General features: G+C 46.3%; 2 protein-coding genes and 1 long non-coding RNA gene across 21 annotated transcripts in view; 2 read left to right on the forward strand and 1 right to left on the reverse strand.

Moving 5' to 3' along the window:
* SNTA1 (syntrophin alpha 1) overlaps positions 1-8475 on the forward strand; it is a 26343-nt gene extending 17868 nt beyond the window's left edge. The window contains exons 3-9 of one of the 3 annotated variants that reach the window (XM_086332362.1): positions 488-692; positions 4094-4301; positions 4457-4587; positions 6713-6909; positions 6986-7065; positions 7621-7808; positions 7893-8475. In XM_086332362.1, the coding sequence (XP_086188488.1) occupies positions 488-692; positions 4094-4301; positions 4457-4587; positions 6713-6909; positions 6986-7065; positions 7621-7808; positions 7893-7980 (1097 nt within the window). In that variant the 3' untranslated portion in view covers positions 7981-8475. The remainder of the gene's footprint in view (positions 1-487; positions 693-4093; positions 4302-4456; positions 4588-6712; positions 6910-6985; positions 7066-7620; positions 7809-7892) is intronic. The other 2 variants (XM_086332363.1, XM_086332364.1) reach the window with 2 other exon arrangements.
* LOC147360382 (uncharacterized) overlaps positions 1-13444 on the reverse strand; it is a 14287-nt gene extending 843 nt beyond the window's left edge. For 2 of the 5 annotated variants that reach the window (XR_015139131.1, XR_015139133.1), the window contains exons 1-4: positions 13097-13425; positions 12864-12977; positions 7326-7467; positions 6810-7140 (exon numbers count right to left, since the gene is read on the reverse strand). This is a non-coding gene — a long non-coding RNA (uncharacterized LOC147360382). Of the gene's footprint in view, positions 1-6197; positions 6398-6809; positions 7141-7179; positions 9511-12863; positions 12978-13096 lie in introns of those variants that run through there. The other 3 variants (XR_015139132.1, XR_015139134.1, XR_015139130.1) reach the window with 3 other exon arrangements.
* A 24-nt stretch (positions 13445-13468) lies between these two features.
* CDK5RAP1 (CDK5RAP1 mitochondrial tRNA methylthiotransferase) overlaps positions 13469-22679 on the forward strand; it is a 61636-nt gene continuing 52425 nt past the window's right edge. For 5 of the 13 annotated variants that reach the window (XR_015139127.1, XR_015139129.1, XR_015139128.1 and 2 more), the window contains exons 1-7: positions 13469-13538; positions 15910-16043; positions 16616-16946; positions 18512-18615; positions 19115-19149; positions 20175-20275; positions 22381-22591. Coding sequence is in view for 10 of the 13 variants with exons in the window: in XM_086332351.1 (XP_086188477.1) it covers positions 16637-16946; positions 18512-18615; positions 19115-19149; positions 20175-20275; positions 22381-22591 (761 nt within the window). In the remaining 3 variants the exon portion in view is untranslated. Of the gene's footprint in view, positions 13539-15909; positions 16044-16615; positions 16947-18511; positions 18616-19114; positions 19150-20174; positions 20283-22380; positions 22592-22679 lie in introns of all 13 variants that reach the window. The other 8 variants (XM_086332361.1, XM_086332359.1, XM_086332354.1 and 5 more) reach the window with 6 other exon arrangements.

A 22679-nucleotide genomic window follows, 5' to 3' on the forward strand; every position in this document is an offset into this window, starting at 1 on the left:
TGCAAAGGAGGCTGTGAAATGTAGTCCACCAGGTGGCCATGGGTCTATGAATAACAAAGGCAAAAGGATGAATGTTGGCCTGCATCCAGAATTTTCTACCGTGCAGCCCTGTCAGAGACTTTAGCCTAGAGGAGGATAGTGATGTCAAAGTGTGTGTGTTGGTTACTTAGTTGTATCCGACTCTTTGTGACCCCATGGACTGTAGCCCATCAGATTCCTCTGTCCACAGAATTCTCCAGGCAAGAATATTGGAGTTGAAAAAAAAGAATACTGGAGTTGATAGCCATTCCCTTCTCCAGAGGATCTTCCTGACCCAAGGATCCAACCTAGGTCTCCTGCATTGCAGGCAGATTCCTGGTGGATCATCTGAGCCACCAGGGAAGGGAAGTGGACATAAATTAAAATTTAATGAATCAGTGACGGCTGTTACATGTGCTACATGGGAGCCCACGCCATGGTGGTAACTGCTGACCTCTCCCCTAACCAGTCAAGTACATGAAAGAGGTCTCACCATATTTCAAGAACTCTGCCAGCGGGACCTCGGTTGGCTGGGACTCGCCTCCTGCCTCACCCCTTCAGCGGCAGCCTTCCTCCCCTGGCCCCCCACCCCGGGACCTCCGTGATGCCAAACACATGTCCTTGAAGATGGCATATGTGTCAAGGAGGTGCACCCCTACAGACCCAGAAACCAGGTAAGCCTAGCATAGGGGGCGACTCAGACAGACGTGCCCTCGTGTTAGGTGGTGGGGCCAAAGGAAAGATCCCTTGTGTTGCAAGTGACAAGCACAATGCCCGAACGTAGTAGGTGCTTAAGAAATGCTTGTTGAATGGAGACAGGAGTGAAGTTATGGGGATGATGGTGTGCTTTTCTTCTCTCTTCTTCCTCTGGGTAGTTCACATCTGAGGAGGAACTTGGTCTGCAGAGGAGTCCTGGATTCCAGTCTTGGTTCTCCTTGAACTAGACCCTTTTTCTCACTAACCTTTAGATTCTCCCGTACGAAAGAAGGATATCAGACTTAGTGATCCCCTCAAGTCTCTTCTAACTCTGCCGAGGTTCCAAGATAACCTGGTAACTTTCACTCAGGGCCATGGAAGGTTACCATCCCTCACAGCTGAGCAGCCCTAACATTGATGATAAGATTAATACTAGCCAGCATCATTGAGTACTTATCATGCACAATTGAATGTAACTCTCACAGCAGCCCTATGAGCAAAGTCCTATTGTTTCACCCCACTATTATAGATGAGGACAGAGGGAGGAAGTAACCTGCCCAAGATCACACAGCCAGGAAGAGAATGGAGCTTGCCTCATTCCAGGTAGCCCTCTCAGCTTCAGAAGCTACCTGAGTGATGGCAGTGGTGAATGCAGTCCATGTTGATCAAATGAGGTGTGCAGTATTGGGGTGGGGGTAAGAGGCCTGTGCTCTGGGTGCTAATTACAGCTGAGGTTTAATGCCCAGTCAATGCCCAAATTGGCCAGGGGGGTCTGATTAATGTTCAGCATTCAGACCTCCTATCCCTACTTGATGCCCTAGCCCCAGCCTCCTCTATGAGGCAAGAACTAGAGATTCACAGGTTACTTACAGGTGCTCCACTTAGGGACCTTTTGTGTTGGGTGAAGGTGAGGTGGTGTCAGTCCTTCCTGCGACTCACAGAACTTTAGGTTAGTTGTGGTTCCCAGCCTGATCCCAGACATCACCTGAAGCATGTGTGAACCTGTATTTCTATATGTGTGTACATGTGGATGGCATGTAAATCCAAGTGTTTGTGTGTATATGTGAGCATTTGCACAGGCAGGGATGTGCATATGTGTTTGTATGTTTTGTGCTAATATCCATATGTGTATATGCATGTATGTACGTGTGCTTGACCTGTGCACACATGTGTAACTTGAATATAACTGGGGTCCCATATCAGCACAATATCCCAGTCAAAGGAGCACCATTCGCTAACTAAAGCATAATGAAAGATGTTTTGAACTTTTACTTAGTGTTAAGATTACATTGGTGTGCAGGCATCAGAAACCCCAACAAGCAATGGCTTAATAAATGAGGAGTTAATTTTCCACATGTTTAAAAAGAAGTCCAAGACTTCCCTGGCAGCACCGTGGATAAGAAGATGTCTGCCAAAGCAGGAGACCTGGGGACCTGGGTTCCATCCCTGGTCTGGGAGAATTCCACATGCTGTGGAGCAACTAAGCCTGTGTACTGCAACTTGCGAGTCCAGGTGCTGCAGCTACTGAAGCCCATGTGCCTAGAGCCTGTGCTCCGCAACAAGAAGCCACCGCCATGAGAAACCTGAGCACCACAATGGAAAGTAGCGCCTGCTTGCCGCAATTAGAAAGAAAACCAGTGCAAAGTAATGAAGACCCAGTACAGCCAAAAATAAATACACACATACGTAAAAAAGAAATCCAGCAGTCAGCTATTTAGGCTGCAATTGATGGTCAAGAATACCCTCAAGGCATCAGGCTTCCAGCTTCTTCTTCTGCCATCTTTTATAATTTTTATTAAAAAATTTTTTCTTGGTTGCACCATGAAGCTTATGGTATCCTAGTTCCCAGACCAGGCATTGAACCCAGGCTCTTGGCAGTGAAAGCATGGAGTCCTAATGGCAGGGAATTCCCCTCCTGCCGTTTTTAGTATGGATTTTCTTCTTGGAAATAGCTTGGTGCCTGCACCTCTACGCATGTGTCCATATTCTAGACAGGAAGAAGGCAAAAGACAAAGGAATTGTTCCCCTGGTATTTTGTTCTATTGCTGCATGAACAGCCATCCTAAAGTTTAGTGGCTTAGAAGATAGCAGTTTAATATTTTTCACAATTCTGTAATCTGGGCTGGCTTAGCCAGGCAGTTCTTCTGTTCCTTGTGCCATCTGCAGGGGCTACAAATCCAGGATAGCTGCTTCACCTATGTGCCTGCTTCCTCAGCAGGGGTGTTGGAACAGCTGGCAGCTGGCTAAGCATTCCTCTTTTTGTAGGGCTTTTCCAGTGGGTAGCTTGTTTTCCCTCTTAGCATAGGTGACCTTGGGGTAGTTGGATTTTGTGATCACTTAGGAATGCCAAAATGGCACTTCTGCCACATTTTGTCTGTCAAACCAAGTCAGATGGTCAAGGAGAGGAGAAATAAGCTTCACCTCTTTGTGAGGGAGGTACACTGTGCATATAGGGAGAGATGAGTTTGGTGGAGGCCATCTTTGGAAACTAACGGCCACAGCTAGGAACGCTTCAGTTGGGAAGGGACACCTTCCTCAAAGACTTCGCTTTCTATTTCATCAGTCAGAATTGGGTTGATGGCCAGTGCTAGCAGCAGGGGAGATCTGTGGTGGAGGAAGGCAGAGGTGAAGGCATTGGAATGGATATGTGTGAGCCATTCTCCAGTTTCTGCCCCACTTCACTGGTTACGGAAATACCAAAGGGGAGTGATTCTTTAAAGCCCCACAGAACATTTGAAGGTCCTTTCCCTGACACTGACTCTTCTTGGAACTCCTTGAGACCGTCCCCTTACACTTGCCTGTGTGGCTTTTTGTCTCCCCACCCTTTCCCTTCGCCATACCCTGGCTTTTTCTTTTTTAATCATACAGTGTGCCTTGTAGCGGGGCTTCCCTGGTGGCTCAGTGGTAAAGAATTGACCTGCCGATGCAGGAGACACAGGTTCAATCTCTGGGTTGGGAAGATCCCCTCGAGTAGGAAATGGCAACCCACTCCAGTATTCTTGCCTGGAAAATTACATGGACAGAGGAGCCTGGCTGGCTACAGTCTATGGGGTCTCAAAGAGTCAGACATGACCCAGCGACTAACACTACTACTACTACACTTGGAGTGTGTGTATTTGTGTATATATGCCTGTATGTGTATGTGTGTTGGAGAGAGAGATATAGTCTCTTATCCCAAGATAAGATAAGATAGATAAACCCCATGAGGCCCAACAACTGTGGCCGGAGCCCTGCAGTGGGAGTCGCTCCTGATTCTCTCGTGGACATCCCCTGTGGTTTCCTCTGGTTTTGGGGTAGATGGGGGTCCCTTGGCTCAGGTTTCAGGGTTGGGCACCTGTCCAGTGGATGGGACTCCCCTCTACCTCACTTGTGCCTGCAGGTATCTGGAGATCTGCTCGGCCGATGGCCGGGATACCCTCTTCCTGAGGGCCAAGGATGAGGCTAGCGCCAAGTCCTGGGCGGCTGCCATCCAAGCCCAGGTCAACACGCTGATGCCCCGGGTCAAGGATGAGCTGCAGGCGCTGCTGTCGGCCACCAGCACAGCCGGGAGTCAGGACATCAAGCGGATCGGCTGGCTGACTGAGCAGGTGCCTGCCGGGCCCGGGGACCCCTCCTCCACTCCCTTCCCCTCTCCCAGAGGCGACCCCACTCCCATTTCCCCTCACTGCCTCACCCCGCCCTGGCCCTCTCACCTCTCTTCTCCCCTCCCCATCCCCCATCACTGCTGCCTTGCCTCCTGCAGCTGCCCAGCGGGGGCACCGCACCCACCTTGGCCCTGCTGACCGAAAAGGAGCTGCTCCTCTACAGCTGTCTGCCCCAGACCCGTGAGGCCTTGAGCCGGCCGGCGCGTACTGCCCCTCTTATCACCACCAGGTATCTGTGGGTAGGGCAGGACTGTGTGTCCCACCCAGAGCTTGGGGGGCGATGCTGTAGATGGACCTCAGAGGCTGGGGACTCCAGCCCCATTCTATGCTGAGTTATTCCCCAGGTGGCCTGAAGCGAGTCTCTGCCCAGTCTGGGCCTTGGTTTCCTCATCTGTAAAATGGGGACTTGGAACAGAAGGATATGAGGTCCTATCAGTCACTCACCCATTGACACCTGCTCTGTCCAGGTGCAATGTCCAGGTGCTGCCTGGTTCAGATGAAAGACAGTCCCCAGAGGTCTCTGTCCTCAGGGAGGACCCAGCCTGGTGAGGAGACTGGCCTGGGAACAGCCTTTACAATGCAGAGTGTAGGAACCACTTAACTCTACCTGGCCTGCAGGTGGGGGTGGGGCAAGGCTTCAGGTAGAAGATGACATCTGAGCTGGACTTTGGCAGGTGGGTAGAAATTTGCCATTTAAGGAAGGGTGGAGAGGCATCTTACACAGAGGGAACAATATAGTCAGAGGGACAGAAGCATGCAGAGCTGTCGCAGCTTCACGGAGCTCTCTGAGTGTGCCGTAACCAGGGTGTAGACTCTGTCTGGGAAGTGGAGAGAAACAAGGCAGGGAGTTGGCAGCCCCGATCTTGCAGAGCTTCTGTTGCCTGGATAAGGGCTGTTAGCTTTATCTTAAGAGCTGTGGCAGACAGAGTGAGAAGAGCTTTAACCTGGGAGTGAGGTGTCTCATTGGGTCCTGTTTTAAAAAAGATCTGTGTGGCTGCCATGCGGAAAATATACTGGAGGAGGGGGATGGGAGAAGTTATGCTGGAGAGACAGTGGAGGTGGGTAGAGGCAGCAGATGGGGAAGAAAGGCCGCATTTGCATTGGAAACACATGGTGGGAAAATTAACCAGGCTTCATACTTGCCAGATGGGGAGGGTGAGGGAGGCGTCCTGATGAATGGATGAACGGGAGTTTTGGAGCTGGTGTCTGGGTGGGCAGTAGGAGTGGGGGTGGGAGTGCAAAGGGAGGAGGTTGGATCAAGATGTCGAGTTCACAGTGTTGGTGGGGGGCGGGTAGGTAGGGAGCTTGGGTAGGAAACTGGGGAACTTGTGAGTTTGTTGCTTAGGGCTGCCAAGTAGGAGACTGGGCATCAGAAACAGCTCCAAGGGGGAACTGAAGCTACAAGAGAAAGCTTGTGGAGGACCAAAGAGGGCGAAGGTATAGAACTCTGGGGTCTGCTGCCCAGAGAGGGGCGGTGAACTGCCCAAGGTTAGACAGCAAGTGGGAGTCAAGCTGAGAGGTGTGGGCCCTTGCTGCTCACATCTCCTCACTCCAGAATGCGTTCCGGCACACGTGTCAGGAGCCTGCTGCCTACTAGGGATGAGCAGGTCATGAACGTTCTACCTAATCAAGTGATTCATTAATTCAGGCCACAAATCTTTACTAAGCACCTACTTTGTGCCAGGCATTGTTTTAGTTTCTGGGACTATAGCGGTGAACAAGCTAGACAAACATTTGTACCCTTGATGATATTCTAGAGAAAAAGGCAATCAAAAGCCAACTGAAACAGTAAAAAGTAAGTATAATTTCTGGTACCATAAGGAAAAGTGCGGCTAGTGATAGGGGAGAGCGCTGTTTTATTTTTATTTTTTGGCTGTGTGGCATGTGGGATCTTAGTTTCCTAACCAGGGATCAAACCTGGGCCCCCTGAGGTGGAAGTGCAGTCTTAACCACTGGACCGCCAGGGAAGTCCTGAGGTGTCATTTTAGGCAGAGAAGTCAGGGAAGGCTTCTCAGAGGAGCTGGCGTTTGAGCAAAGGTCTGAAGGAGGTAAGGGAGGAAGCAATGCAGATAATCAGGGAAAAGTTTGCTGGGCAGAGGGAACAGCAGAGGGGCTGAGGCAGGAGTGTGCTTGGAGTGTTTGAAGACGCTAGAGTGGCTGGAGCTGAGGGGGGCCAGGAGGAGGGTGGCAGGAGATGGTCTCCTGTGACTCCATCAGTGACCATCTGGACGTCCTGTCCCCCCATTGGGTGGAAAAGGAGTCGCAGGGTCCCTTCCCAGGTCACTGCCCCCTTGGCCCAGAACTACTTCCCTGCTGCGAGGCCTCATGCTTAGCCCTCTGCCCCCTGCCCCCAGGCTGGTGCACTCAGGCCCCTCCAAGGGCTCGGTGCCCTACGATGCAGAGCTCTCTTTTGCCCTGCGCACGGGCACGCGCCACGGTGTGGACACTCACCTGTTCAGCGTGGAGTCACCGCAGGAGCTGGCTGCCTGGACCCGCCAGCTGGTGGATGGCTGTCACCGGGCCGCTGAGGGTGTGCAGGAGGTGTCGACAGGTGGGCTGGGTGGATATGGGAGTGCCTTTCTGGTAATGAGCTGCTTGTCCCCAGGGGCATTCGTTTCCTTCTTTAGGATGCTTCAGGAGGGGGATCAAGAGTGGGATTTGGGGTCTCCGAGGGCCCTCTGTTTCGGATGTGCAGGTGTCCTGGAAGGTAGTGAGACTCGCTTCCCAGGGGTTTTCTTGTCCTGGCTTTGTGACTCCACTGGTGAGGATATGAGAGGTGGCACTTGGGGTAGGGTTGGCAGAAAAAGTACAGGACACTCACTTGGATTTGAATTTCAGGTGAACAGCAAATAATTGTTTAATTGAGGGAGATCCAAATTACCCATTGCTTATCTGAAATTCACATTTAACTGGGCAAGAAGTCTGTAGGCGTTTAAAGTCTCCAAAGGCCAGGCTTGGTGGGCCTACCTTCACAGGGAGTGGGCCTCCTGTCCAAGGCAGAGTTGCAGATTCCCCTTTCCTCCTCTGGTGCTGCTGGCTGTGGGTCTGGAAGTGGGGTATAGGTTTTCTGTCCACTCATCCTTCTGTGTTTTAGAGTGTGGGTGACTCTCTGTAGGGTGGGTGTACAAATGGCATGACAGACAGTGAGCTTCCCACCCCCGGTGGCATTCAAGCCCCACTTTTGGAGCTGCCAGTGGGGACTGGAGGGAGGGCTTGCAATCTCTGAGGTGTCGCTGTGCCCGTGCCCACGCCCTCCCCACAGCCTGTACATGGAACGGCCGTGCCTGCAGCCTCTCCGTGCACATTGACAACGGCTTCACGCTGTGGGCGGCGGAGCCGGGTGCGGCCCGAGCCGTGCTGCTGCGTCAGCCCTTTGAGAAGCTGCAGATGTCCTCGGACGATGGTGCCAGTCTCCTATTCCTGGACTTCGGGGGCGCTGAAGGCGAGATTGTGAGTGGAAGGGGTTGAGGGGTGATGCTCTCCTGGAGGTCAGGCTGGGTGGGCTCCTGACCCTTCTCTCTGTTCACCCCGTAGCAGCTGGACCTGCATTCGTGCCCCAAAACCATGGTGTTCATCATCCACTCCTTCCTCTCGGCCAAGGTCACCCGTCTGGGGCTCTTAGCCTAGAGGTGGTCAGATGCATTAGCCCTGAAGAGGGAGTGTCCACCACATGGCCTGACCTGGCCCTCCGCTGATTGCCTGCTTGCCGCTGGGCTGAGGGAAGGGAGAGGAGAAGAGCAAGAAGGCGGAGACCCAGCTCAGGACACAGCGGATCTCACCAGTGATGGGGGAGTGTCCCTGCAGCTCCCCCCACCCCCACCAGTGCCTTTCGTGGAGAGATATTTTGTGTACACAGAAACCATTCCGAGCCTAGTATGTGCCCCTTTGGGGATCCTGACCCCAGCTAACAACTGCTGGCCTTCCTAGAGGCCCCTAAACTGTCCCCAGAGGCCCCACCTGAAGCTGGAGCTCCCTGGGGCCCATGGCAAGAGACAGAGAAGCCTTTCATTCATTTCTCCCCTCAGCTCCACCACCTTGGGGCATCAGGTTCTCTTCATCCTCTCTCCTCCTTACTCTTGGATAAATAAACAGCCTGTGAGCACACAGGCAGCCTGGCCCAGTGTCTGTGGTTTGTGCCTTGGCCTGTGGGTCCTGTGGTGGCCCTTGTAGTCCCAAGATGGACCAGACTGAAGACTGGAGTCCCTTTCCTTAGAGAAGAGCAGACCTTTAACCGTAGGGTGGAAAAAGAGTCTATTGGTTATCTACTATTGCAGAACAAATGACCCCCAAATTTAGCAGCTTGAAACAATGAACATTTATTATCTTTCAAGTTTGAGGAGTTAGAAATTTGAGAGGGGCTAAGCTGGATTGTTTCTGTCTCAGGATCTTTCATGAGGTTATCATCAAGGTGTCAGTTGTACTCATCTGAAGGCTTGACTGGGGTCAGAGGATTTGTTTTCAATATTTCTAACTCATGGTTGTTGGCAGGAAGCCCTCGTTCCTCACCATAGTCACCTCATTATGACAGTGTGGCTGGCTTCCCCCAGAGTGAGTGACACAGACGAGAGAACCAGGAGGAATCCACTGTGCCTCTTATCACCTAGTCTTGGATGTCACATACTGTCATTTTTGCTCTATTCATTAGAAGTGAGTCACTAATCCCAGCCCACTCTCAAGGGGAGAGGAATTAGGCTCTACCTCTTGAAAAAAGGAATGTCAAAGAATTTGTGGACGTATTTAAAAACCATCATTGAGAGCCTCTGGCCTGTTTCCTGCAGAAGAGAGGATGCTTGGCGTGTTCTTCTTGGAATGTTTCTTTGGAAGCTGTACCAGGCAGCTGGCTACATATGAGCCTTAATTGCTTGCACTGTCCACAGAAAACCACCATGACATCAGTAATTGTAGCGTACATTCGGAGAGTGCGTGCTATCTGCTCAGCACTGTGCATGCATTTCCTTACGGGGTCCTCACCACATACCTATGTGGTAAGCACAACAATCTCCATTTCACAGGTAAGAAAACAGGCTCAGAGGGGGAGAGACACTTGCCCAAAGTCACACAGTTATGAAATTCTGAGCTTGGATTCAAACGATGTCTTTCCGACTTCTGACCTCTTGTTCACCTTAGAGACTTTCTGGTCCTGCACTATCCACTAGAAATATAATGCAAGCCACGTAAGTAATTACTAATTTTCCAGTAGCCAACTTTTAAAAAGTAAGAAAAAATAGGTGAAAACAATTTTAATAATGTTTTATTTAACCTAATAGAGCCAAACTGTTAGAACTTCAGTACATAATGTACAAATTCATTAATGAAATGTTTTACATTCTTTCTGTCTTAGTAAGCCTTTGAAATCTGTGTATTTTATACCTACATCTCTATTCAGAGGTCAAATTTTCATTAGAAACCTTCGATTGGTATTTTCATAAAATTTACAGTTGAAAAAATTAGATTCACATAATCAAGTTATTTCCAAATATACTAAAGTTTTCCCATAACTGAAATTATTTCCCTGGGGAAATGCACGTAAGCAGAGATATTCCAGCTTTGCCCACCTCAATCTGCCCACTGTCAATGCACTGTTTATTCAAGAAATATATAGTGCACACCTAGTCTGTGCTAATCCTTGGGGCCAGGAGCTGCTTTTCTGGGAGCAAGCCTGACAGGTCCCCATGTGCAGGGGAAAGAAATTCAGCAGAAGCTCTCACAATCAAATGTGTGACTCTGATTGGGTAGACACATGGAAATATCAGAGAGGCCAGAGGGGACCTGATCTCTGAGGGTGAGGGCAGGTTTCTCTAAGGAGGAGACCTGAAGCTGATGTGCATCTGAAGGAGCATGCTAAAAATCAGACAACCCCAATCTCTGTTGCCCCAGAAACAAGCATTTATTTTCACACTTCTGGGGCTGCATGTTGACTGCAGTTTGACTATTCAAAGCTGGGCTTGGCTGGATGGCTTTGGTCCGGACTGTGGGTTGGGCTCAGGTCTACTCTATGTTTTTCCTTTTGGACCCCAGGATGAATGAGCATCAACTCCCAGGGCAGTATGAGACAGTATGAAATTTGTTATGCACGCGTGCGTGCGTAGTCACTTCAGTTGTTTCAAACTCTTTGTGATCCTATGGACTGTAGCCTGCCAGGCTTCTCTGTCCATGGGATTCTCCAGGCCAGAATACTGGAGTGGGTTGCCATACCCTTCTCCTGGGGATCTTCCCAACCAAGGGATCAAACCTGCATCTCTTACATCTCCTGCATTGGCAGGAGGGTTCTTTATTACTAATGCCACCTGGGAAGCCCCTGAAATTTATTATGGTATGTTTCAAACTTCTAAAATCCGGGTTTGTTTTTTCCTCACTGCCCCGAGACACCACACTGGCCCAGGACTCCACAATCCCTGGACAGCTGCCACAGCTCCTAAATGATCTACTTATTTGTTTCCTCACCCTTCTTCCCGCAGTGCAGCATATTTCCCACACAGCAGCCATTTTATATGCAAAGAAAGTGAAAGTCAGCAGGGATGACTCACTTGGCCATGGCTATCATAAGCATTGGAGCCTTAATATGAACTCAGCCAGTCTGACTTGGAACTAGTCAGCTGATGACAGGACTTTTGGATCAGACTGGCCTGTGGGTGGATTCCAGTCCACCATATACTAGTTGTGTGAGCTTCAGCACATGACTGTTTGTCTTTTCAGTTTTCTCACCTTAAAAATGGACCAACAAGTCTCATAGACTTCTAATCAGGTATCAAAGAGATTAGTTGTAACAGGGGTTGTCAGGGCCCTCAGAGTCTTAGTAATTCAGAGTGGCTGGAGCCATTGTCTGCATCTTATAGTCAGAGGGCTTTCTCCCAAACCACAGCCTCCCCATTAACATATGTAGGAGTATACTTCCACCATGGCTGCTAGTATATAACTACCCCTTTGGGTGAAATAATTCTGAGATCTGTGTTTTACTGTTTCCTAGATCTCTGCAACAGAATTAAGACCCAGATGCCCACTTCAGTAACTGGCTTGGTAACACATTCTTTATTGGATGTCTCCCCTTCTCTGTCTCATTTTCTGACTACCTTATCAGTGTCTTCTGAGATCACCTGCATGCACTCAAATACACAAGGTCTGCTTCTGGGGAACTCAAACTAATACATAAAGCAGTCATTTATTCATTCAACGCATACTTATTAAGCCATACAATGAGTCAGGATCTGTGCTAGATCCTGGGGATATTGCAATGAACAAGACAGATTGTGTTTCTGCTCTCAGGGAGCTGAACGTCTAGGAACTAGGCAATGCTAAGTAAGCAAATAATGCTATCATTATGGATAGTGACAAGTATTGTGAAGAAAATGATGTGATTAAAAAAAAAAGAAAATGATGTGATAATAATGGGAGCATTTTAAATGGGATGGTCAGAAAGGGTCTCTCTGGAGAGCTGGCATTTAAGCTGAGACATGAAGGACGAGAAGGCACCAGCCTTGAAACATTCTGGGGGAACATTCCAGAAAGAAGCTAGTTAAATACAAAGGCTCTGAGATAAATAGGTGCTTGGGGTATTGAAGAAGCAAAATAAAATTATGTAGTTGAAGTATATTCAACTAGAGAGATCATGCTAGGAAAAGAAAGAAATAAATGGGTTGGAGAAGTAAAAGAAAGCAGTAGCTGGATCTTGCAGGTCCTAGGACACAGTAGGAAATTTGGATTTTATTGCAAAGGCAATGACAAGCCACTGGGAATTTTCAGCAGAGGAGTGATGTGATCTGACTTTTCTTTTTTTTTTTTTTTTTCCTGTGGGGCTGGGCAGCTTTCGGGATCTTAGTTCCCTACCAGGGATCCAGATCAAACTCTAGCCCATTGCAGTGAAAGGGCAGAGCCCTAATCACTGGACTGCCAGCGAATTCCTGTGACCTCAGGATAAAAACAAATACATTCCCTTAGGCCCTGTGTGGGAGATAAGTCAGTAGGAAAGAAAGAAAGTGAAGTTGCTCAGTCGTGTCCGACTCTTTGTGACCCCATGGGCAGTAGCCTGCACCAGGCTCCTCCGTCCATGGGGTTTTCTAGGCAAGAGTACTGGAGTGGGTTGCCATTTCCTTCTCCAGGAAATCTTCCCGACCCAGGGACCAAACCCAGGTCTCCCTCATTGTAGACAGACGCTTTACCATCTGAGCCACCAGGGAAGTCAGTAGGAGACTAGGTTAAAGGCAGAAGCAAGGAGACCAGTTAGGCTATTACAGCCGGTTCTGATGAGATAATGGTTGCCTGAGACAAGTTGCAACAGGGGTAGAACGGGAGAATAGAAAGTGACAGATTTGAGACATTTTGGAGTTAGAGCTGACAGAACTTTCTGTAGAGACTGAGGGGGAAGAAACAAAAATGAGTTTCTCTTAGTGCAACTGGGAGGATGCTTGGGTCTGAGATGGGCAAGACTGGGAAGACACAGGTTTTGGGTGAGGATGTGTGTGTAGAAATGACGAATTCTGTATTAAGTTAGAGGCGGTCGATACGTACCCAAAGGGGAGGTGCCCCATAGACAGTGGAACTCTGGGTCTGTGACTCCAGCAGGGGCGGCAAGAGGGGGTGGTCTATGCTGGAAACGTGAATTGCGAAGTCTTTAGCGCAGCACTGTCCAACAGAAAAAGAAAGTGAGCCACGTAAATAATTAAAAATTTCTCAGTAGCCACAGTTAAAAAAAAAAAAAAGGAAAAATAAACAGTTGAAACTAACTTAAATAATATACTTACTTAGCCCAATAGGTCCTAAATATTATCTCAGCACGCAATTCATGGGGTCGCAAAGAGTCGGACATGACTGAGCGACTGAACTGAATTGAATCAAAATAAAAATTATCGATGAGACAGTTGGCCTTCTTTCTTCGACATTCAGTGTGTTTTACACTTAGAGCATAGCTAACTCGCACTCGCTACGTTTCAAGCGCTCCGTTGCCATATGCCGGTTAGGGGTTACCACTTGGTTCAGGGAAGCAGCGGAGGATTTTCAAAACTAGAAAAGGCCCACCCCGGACGCTATAGACGACGCACTTCTGCCGGACGGAACACCCTGGACCGAAATTGCGGCGGAACGGAAGTTGCGTGTATGCGCGCGCAGCCGCAGACGGACTAGCCGGGAGCTTGCTGATCCAGAGGACAATCCGCGGCTGGAAGCTGGGTTGTCGGGCTGCGGAAGGTGAGCGGCGTGCGTTTAAGGTGGCCTGCGCCCTCGCCTGTGGCCCATGACTGGGTCTAGAGGGACCACGGTGCCCCGGGAATGCGCAGTGTCCAAGGGGAGAATGGGGCGGTGGTTATGGCGCGGATCCTAGAGTCAGACTCTTGAGTATTCTCACCCTAGCTTCGCTGCCTATTCGTTTGTGACCTTGGACAAGTCACCTCTCTTCCCCTTGAACCTTAGCTTTGTCACCTGTGAAAAAGTGGGGGTGATAGAACCTGCCTCACATTTGCTGTGAAGATCGAATACGGTAATCCGTGGAAAGCGCCTAGCACCGCCTATCACGTTGTAATCACCCAGTAAAAGGTTTGGGATGCTTGATTGTTAGCTTATGTTGACAAGAGGCTATCGAAATCGTCGACATCGTTTTTGTCAACTACAAATTAATGTAGCGCCGCACAGAGGCGCCTACATTGTGCTATGTAAGCATTTTATTTGTATTACCACATTTCATCCTCACAAAAGACATGGAGATAGATGCTGTAATAGGTACTGTTATTCCCATTTACATATGAGGAAATGGAAGGTCCCAAAACTTTGATTCCAGGTGCCCGAAGTTACCTGGTGAAGCAGTTGGGTCAGACGCTTACTCTTAAGACCTTAATCACAATGTTCTATATCCACCATCAGGGAAGTGGCCTTGCTGCAGTCCGTGGTATTTCAAAGAGTCAGACACTGAACAACAACAACAATATCCACCAACAAAGGAGGTGTGGGCTGCAGAAGGTGCGGTTACTGAAGACTTACTGTATGCAAAGTTAGGTTTTGATATCATTAATTCTCAACAGAGGTGGAATTGGTGACTCAGATAGGTATTTGACTTGCCCAGGGTCACACAAGTAAGGGGCAGAAACAGGTAACTTTAAAGCTCACACTGAAAGTCTGCTGTTCTCTGTCACTTGAAAGTAGGTTGGCATTGCTCCTAAGTGCTGGTAGCATGTACATTAGGTGATCAGATTGGAGAATTAACAAGCCCCGTCTGTCTCATTTTACATGTACAGCACCTGCCATGTTACTAGAATGGGAGATACCAAGGATGTAGAAATGAATGAGATTTGTTTCCTGCTTTCAGGGACCTCTGGCTTATAAGGGATAAGCAGCAATTAACAGCAAGGTGTGATGAGTCTTGTGATAGTGAGAAGTGTTTGGGAACCCAGAGGAGGACCTCTAGACTTTGGCTGTGATGGCCTGGAAAGGCGTCCAAGAGGAAGTAAACTAAAAGTAGTGTAGGAGATGGTTAAGTCAGTCGAGATAAGATGTAACATCCAGAGAAGACAGCACGTGTAAAAGCTTAGAAGCTAGTGAAGATCAGGCACCCACTGTTTCTCACTCTTTCTCGAGATACTGTGTGCATTACAAATATGTACCTGAATTTTCATGCTTTCTTTCCTACACGGATCTGTGGATGGCCTACTGTATCTAGTATAGCACTTTACTTCCCTGCTTTTGTCATTCAACCTCGCTTTCTAACAGTTGCATCTTATTCCATTGTATGGATGTGCTATGACTTATATAAAAGTCCCCTGTTGATGACGTTTAGATCTTTTCCACTTCTTTGCTGTTAGAAACACCGCTGCATCAAGTATCCTTAGGCATAGGTTATTTTGTATACGCAAGAGTCTATCTGTAGGATAAATACCTAGGAATGGAACTGCTTGGTCAAAGGTTTGTGTGTGTGTTTTCTTAATTTTTACTGGAATATAGTTGATTTACAATGTTGTGTTAGTTTCAGGTATAGAGCAAAGTGAATCAGTTATACATGTACATATATGCTCTCTTTTTAAATTTCTTTTCCCATGTAGATCATTACAGAATATTGAGTGGAGTTCCCTGTGCTATACAGTAGGTCCTTATTAATTATCTAGGAATTGTTATGTTTGTGATTTTGATGGAAGGTGGCAAAATGGTCACTGTAAAGGTTGTGCCATCTTCTATGCCTCCCAGCCATGTGTGAGAGGGTCTGGGTGGGAAGTTTGAAGGCAGTAATGTGAAACTCTTGGAGGGTAGAAGGAGTCACTGATCAGGCCTATGGTGCCCCCATGTCAGATACTTTCCTTTTGAAGGAAGACAGAGGAAGATGCTAAGTAGTTTTCACAATGTGGGGAGGCAGTGTATCAGGGTGGTTAGGGGCACAGTCTTTGTAGTAATTGTCGTTGTTCAGTGGCATTTATGTCAGACTCTTTGCGACCACACGGACTACAGCATGCCAGGCCTCCCTGTCCCTCACCAGCTCCTGGAGTTTGCCCAAGTTCATGTTCATTGGATTGGTGGTGCCATCCAGCCATCTCATCCTCTGACACCCTTTTCTCCTTCTTCCCTTGGTCCTTCCCAGCATCAGAGACTTTTTGCAATGAGTTGTCTGTTCTCATCAGATGACCAAAATACTGGAGCTTCAGCTTCAGCTTTATGTTAATTCAGACCTTTATTTGGATCCCCACCTGCTGCTTATTGGCTGTGGGAGCTTAGGTAAGTCCTTCACCCTCTCTGTGTCTATTTCCTCCTCTCTGAATGGGGATAATAATAGTGTCTGTTGCCTGTGTTACTCAAGATTGCTGTAAAGATTTAAAGAATTAATCACTTAAAGTCCTTGGAACTGTTCCTGGCTCAAGGTGCTACTTTGTTATTTTGTCAAGGCTTCTCATTTCATCTCTGTCACTCCTCTTAATTTTTATTGGAATATAGTTGATTTACAATGTTGTGTTAGTTTCAGGTATAGAGCAAAGTGAATCAGTTATACATGTACATATATGCTCTCTTTTTAAAATTCTTTTCCCATATAGATCATTACAGAGTATTGAGTGAGTCTATTTTTGAAAATAGACCGCCTGAATTTGCATCTCATCTCTAGCACTTTTTATGATATTTGTCAAGTTGCTTCAGTTTTTCCACGTTTAAAATATTATTAAGAGGACAGTATTATTAAGAGTACGTTCTTGGGTTTTTATGAGATTAAATGTATTAATATATGTCAGATGCTTAGAGCAGTGCCCTGTGAATAGTGCTCAATAATTTTAGCGATGTCTGTCATCCGCTTGCAGACTGTGGGCTCCTTCAGTGCCATGCATCCTTTTCAGTGTGTTCTCCGAGCCCGGAGGTGTCTGAGGCGGGGGCCCTTGGCCTCTGTGTCCTGGCTGCTGCTCAGGACCTGCAGGGCACACAGCAGTGTCCCCAGCTTTGCATGTCCCAGTCCACAGAGGCAGCAGGAGGATGGAGTTTGGAAGGATTTCAGCTCCAGGCTGGCCACTGGACCGACGTTTCAGGATTTTTTAAGAAGCGCTTCAGTTCCTCCAGAGCAACCGTCCTCTTCAGAAGTGGAGGACCCACCCCCGTATCTCACGGTGGATGAACTTTTAGGAAGGCAGAGAAGAGGTTGGTTTAACTTTACTTCTCTTTGGACTTCCTGCTTTACTCCCTTTCAGTGCTCATGGCCTGAGTCTTAACCGATCTTTTATAGACCTGGCTTTGGAGTTAACGGGGTTAACTCAGTAGAAGGTTGGGTTAACAGAGTAGAAAGGCTGCTAAGTTATGGAATCATCAGCCTCTACCAAGCAGCAATAATATAAAGAAACTTAACAGTTCTGATACACGCAAATTGCGGGTGGAAGTCCTGGGGAGTCCTCTCTTTGGTTACCTTTGGAAACCCTGCAATCTCTGTTCTGAGTTTTAGATCATCCTAAGTTACAAGGCAGGTTTTGCAATTGGTACTATAGAAAATCATTATGCTTATGCAGAGGTTTTCTTAGAAAACATAATGCACTCAGTTAAAATGTGTTAACATTTCAAAAGACATCAAGAGACAACCAGACCTCTCCCCTTTTGCACTGTTTCAAAAAAAAGCTTCCGTTTATAACTCTTAATGATTTGGTTGCATTCATATGGTGCAAATTATTTGTAATATGCTATTTTCATTTAATATTCCTCCAAATACCAGTCTTCATAATTAAATTAAAAAGTTGTTGCAAAATACCACATGCTGTACCATGATGTTTTCCAATTGTTGGAACATTGGGTTGTTTCACAAATTTTTATATTATAAATAACACTATTAAAAGTGCTTTTGTATGTATACACACACAGATACACATATTCACACGTATAGAGATAGTTTTGCTTCTTCAAAATTTTTTTTCTAGAGTAAATGTCTAGGCATTGAATTGGTAAATCGAGGAGCCTGTATACCTCACGACTTCTCAGATTTTTGTAGTCCTTTAAAATTTGTTATTCCCTTCTGTCTCTCGCTGACATAAGTTTGGTGTTTTCTCTTTTTAGACAAAGAAAGGGAGCCAAGGAACGTTTAGAAAATTTCCTGATTGTTTATTTTTTAAAAAATTACTGCTATTTTCTATTGGTTTTCATGTGATTGTCCTTTAGCTCTTAGCTCCATTTAGAATTTATTTGGGTTTGTGGATTAAGTGTGTTGGTGGGATAGGGATTGATAGAGGGATTTAGTTTGAAAGGGTTTGCTTGGGTGTGAAATTGATGTTCTTAAAACTTTGTGCAGATGTGTTTTATGTCATGTTAGCCATACTTACTTTCCTTTGATATGTTTGGAGTTACTTTAGGAAGTTGCCTCATTTTTATTTTGTGGCTTTATTGACCCTCTAGCCACCACTGTTATCTCTAGAGGCTGGAGAACCTCATTCTGTATAACTCTATTTCCTGAGTCTTAAGAGCATGTTTTCCCCACTTTTAAATGATCTGACTTATAGTTGGTGTGTGTATATAATGAAGTATTTCTTTTGTTCTGAAAGGCTTCATTATTAATAGTTTGGGGGTACATCTGGCAATTAATGGTGTCTCTGAATTGAGGCATCAGGGGACTTAAGCGACTAACCAGGTGCCTCAGGTGTTTCTGGGGCGTTTGGGGAGGCAGCCTTTTGAGACATGTGGTCCCTTTTTGTCTTCTTACCTGTGGAATTGCCCTCTCGTTGCAGTCTACCTTGAGACCTATGGCTGCCAGATGAATGTGAATGACACAGAGATAGCCTGGTCCATCTTACAGAAGAGTGGCTACCTGCGGACCAGTAACCTTCAGGAGGTATACACATTTCCCTTTTTCCCTGTTTCCTGGGCCTGGGCGAGATTCTGCATTTGTGCTGGTTCTTAGGTGGAGTTTCAGGAACAGGCTGTGGCCTTGTGAGAATGAGTTCCTTTGAGGGAAGTGAGGAGTATGGGACTGAGGTGTACTTCTGTTGCAGTTATTTTTGAAACTTTTATGGTGGTGCTCACCTCAGGCAAGGAACTAGGTTGAAAATGGGCTGCGAGGAGAAGGCAAATGGGGAGTTAGTGTTTAATGCCTATTGGTTTTAGTTGGGGAAGGTGAAATAGTTCTGGAGGTTGATGGTAGTGATGGTTGAACAACAGTGTGAGTGTACATAATGCTACTGCACTGTATACTTAAAAATGGTTAAAATGGTGAATTTTATGTTATGTGTGTTTCACCATAATCTGGGGGAAAATAATGGACTGTGGGCAGTGATTCTACAAGGCTGATTTTAAAGATCATAATTTTCCTTTTTTCCTTGCTCTCTACCCAGGCTGATGTGATTCTCCTCGTCACATGTTCTATCAGGTGGGAATTTATTCTTTACCTAGAGAGTGAATAAATCTTGTGTAAAATGCCAGAGCCAGCAGTGCCAGGGTGACCCAACCCGTGGAGATGAGGCAGCAGGTTTGCAGTTTTCCAAGTGAATATATTACTGATAGAATGTCAGCATTTGCTGAGCGTATACCTTGCGTCAGGTCCTGTGCTGAGCACTGTATGTGCACTGACTGATTCTCATGACAACCCTCTGAAGTAGGTGCTGTTATTGAACTCATTTTATCGATGAGGAAACCGAGAGTGTGCTGAGTCGCCCAACATTTCCTGGGGTTTTTCTTGCACATGTTTATGCTGTACCTCACATCATAAGGGCTAGGTCCAGTCAGTGGCTAGGGACAGAGTTCTTCTGACAGAGATGGGTGGCATCCATCACAAGTGAACATACCCTGCTTATTACTTTGTTCCTGTGTACATGGCATGTTAGTGTTGTTTCCTCAGCTGGCTGTATAATCAGTCAATCCAGCATTTTGTTCTGAGAGTCTTGCAGGACATTGAACTAGGCGCTTTGGGAGATTCAGAAATGAACCTTTCCTCCATGGAGCCCGACTTTACAGAACTTAGTCTGATATGGGAACTAAGACAGATACGCAAACAGCTCTAACATCTGGCAGAAAGCACTAGCTAAAAAAAAAACAGTAAAAAGGAGAAATTGCTGAGTACAGGGAAAAGAATAGTTAAAGTGATAGGAGAACAAACTCTCCAATCAAGGAGAGTTTGGGAAGTCTTTGTGAAATAGGTTGTTTTTAAGTTTGGCTTAAAGGCTCGTCAGGATTCGCAGATGTGTAGGGAGGACTCATCTTAGGAATGGATTTGGCTGCACTGTTTGTGAAATGTTAGCTCCTGACCAGGGATCAAACCTGTGCCCTCGGCAGTGAAAGCTTGGAGTCCTGGCCCCTGGACCACCAGGGAATTCCCATTCCTCCCGTTGTCATGCTCTTTTAGGTTGCTCTGTAGTTGATTTTCAGGTTCAGGTCTACCTTTTTTGATCTTTGTAGGGAGAAGGCTGAACAGACCATCTGGAATCGTTTACATCAACTCAAATCCCTGAAGTCCAAACGTCTCCGCTCCCGAGTGCCTCTGAGGATTGGGATTCTAGGTATCTGGTAATTTGCAGGTTTTGTGAGCTTTTTGAGACTTGGGCACTGTGTAGCTTCATACGCTAGAGTTTCCCTTAGATGCTAGATTCTCAGTCTTACACATCCCATTCAGCCCTTGTACTTAATGTCAGAAGCTATAGAATTAAATGAGATGAAGCTCATAAAAGGGCTTTTCTTAGTGCCTGGAAAATAACAGGTACTCAGCAAGTGATCTGTCCTTCCTAGTCTAATGTGGCTTGTGGTAGCACAGAGTAATGGATAGGAGAGAGTTTGGAGTCTGAAGGGACAGTTTGAATTTATCAGGTAGATCTCTTTCATCTTGACTCCTAAAACATGCCCAAGTGAAGATCCAGCTATGCACTGACCAATATGATAGCCACTAGTCACATGTGGTCATTTAAATTTAATTACACTTAAATAATATTAAAAATGCATTTCTTCAGTCTCACTAGCCACATATTGACTGCTTATTAGTCACACTTGACTAGTAGCTGCCAGTTTGAACAGCATAGATAAAGCACATTTCCTTCATCTTTAGACAGTTCTATTGGGCAGCTCTGATCTAGAGAGCTGGGAGGCATATTTCAAAAATAAATATTCGGTACCTTTGTGGTCCCAGAATTTAGTCAATGTATTTAACCTTAAAAATAGATTGTGTCCATTGTGGAATAGTTAAGTCCTCTTGATGATGGATCAAAACAAAGGTTGGAGCTTATTCTTTTACACAGATTAATGTACTAAGTGAAGCAGAAAGATGGACGGATTAGCTAGGATGTTTTGTTCCATTTCAGTTCCTTCATCATAGGACTTACATATATCTGTTTGGAGTGTTAGAAATCTCCAAAATAGTTTGTTTTTTAAATTGTAGTAAAGTATATGTAACATAAAAAGGTTTACCTTTTGAACCTCTTCCAGAGGCACAGTTAGTTCAGTGGTATACAGTATAGTCACATGGTTGTGCACACATTACCACCATCCCTTTCCAGAACTTTTTCTTCTTCCCAAGCTGAAACTCCATACCAATTAGGTAATGACTCTCCCGTTCCTCCCTCAGTTCACTTGCTGGCAACTGCCATTCTGCTCTCTGCCTTGATGAATTTTAGTGCTCTGGGTACTTCATAGAAATGGAATCATACGGTATTTTTGTAACTGGCTTAGCACAATGTCCTCAAAGTTCATCCAGGTGGTAGTATGTATCAGAATTTCCTTCCTTTTTAAGGCTGAGTAATATTCCATTGTATGTATGACATCTGTTTATGGACATAGGTTGCTTTCACTCTTTGGCTATTGTGAATGATGCTGCTATAAACATGATTATACAATCAAGAATTGTTCTTAAATGTTTTTAAAGGGTATTATTAAGAAAATGGACTTTCAAATTCTATTTTTTTACTAATGGCAATGGTTTTCTTGGTTATGGAAGATGCCAGCATAGATGATAACTCATTTTTTACAGGTTTTGATAAGTATTACAGGTGATAGGAGGAGTTCCCAGGTGGGTAAAGCACTCACCTACCAGTGTAGGAGATACAAGAGGTGTGGGTTCGATCCCTGGGTTGGGAGGATTCCCTGGAGGAGGGCATCACAACCCACTCTAGTATTCTTGCCTGGAGAATCCCATGGACAGAGGAGCTTGGTGGGCTACAGTCTATGGAGTCACTGAGTTGAACACGACTGAGCGACTGAGCACACACGTACACATGGGCAACAAGAAAGAAAAAGAGTGTAAGGGCAGTTGTATATAGGTGAATTTTATTTAAAAAAATAAGTTTTTGACACAAAATAGTTTTTATTTATAGTACCAAGTAATTTTCAATTGAAAAAAGAGGTGGTTCATGTCTAGAAATGTTTTTGGATGGTGGTTTAATTTTTGTCAGGCACGTAATTGAATTGCTGTAGAGCCCTTTTCCTGGTTTTCTTATATAGAAATACGTAGGTTCCAGAGGTATAGAGTGTTGGGCAAATTTAAGGAGTGATGCTAAATTCCTGGAGAAGTTTCTATGCTTTCGCCTTTGATCCACCTGGAGAGAATGTGTACTGGAAAGAAGTTGTGAGACCAGATGAATTTGGGAACGGGTCTCAGCGTATTTGTTTTCCCTCCCAGGCTGCATGGCTGAGAGACTGAAGGAGGAGATCCTCAACAGGGAGAAAATGGTAGATATTTTGGCTGGCCCAGATGCCTACAGGGACCTTCCTCGATTGCTGGCTGTTGCTGAGTCAGGCCAGCAAGCTGCCAATGTGCTGCTGTCTCTGGATGAGACCTATGCTGACGTCATGCCAGTCCAGACGAGCCCCAGTGCTACCTCTGCCTTCGTGTGAGTCACTGACCAGGAGATGGGGAGTCAGCTTCTCTTTCCTTACTTTTAAAGTAACATCTTACCTTTATTACATTAAAAAATAATG

Source organism: Bos grunniens, chromosome 13 (genome assembly GCF_055505025.1).
Source record: "Bos grunniens cultivar Pamir isolate PY7600 chromosome 13, Bosgru_T2T1.0, whole genome shotgun sequence".
NCBI lineage: Eukaryota > Metazoa > Chordata > Mammalia > Artiodactyla > Bovidae > Bos > Bos grunniens.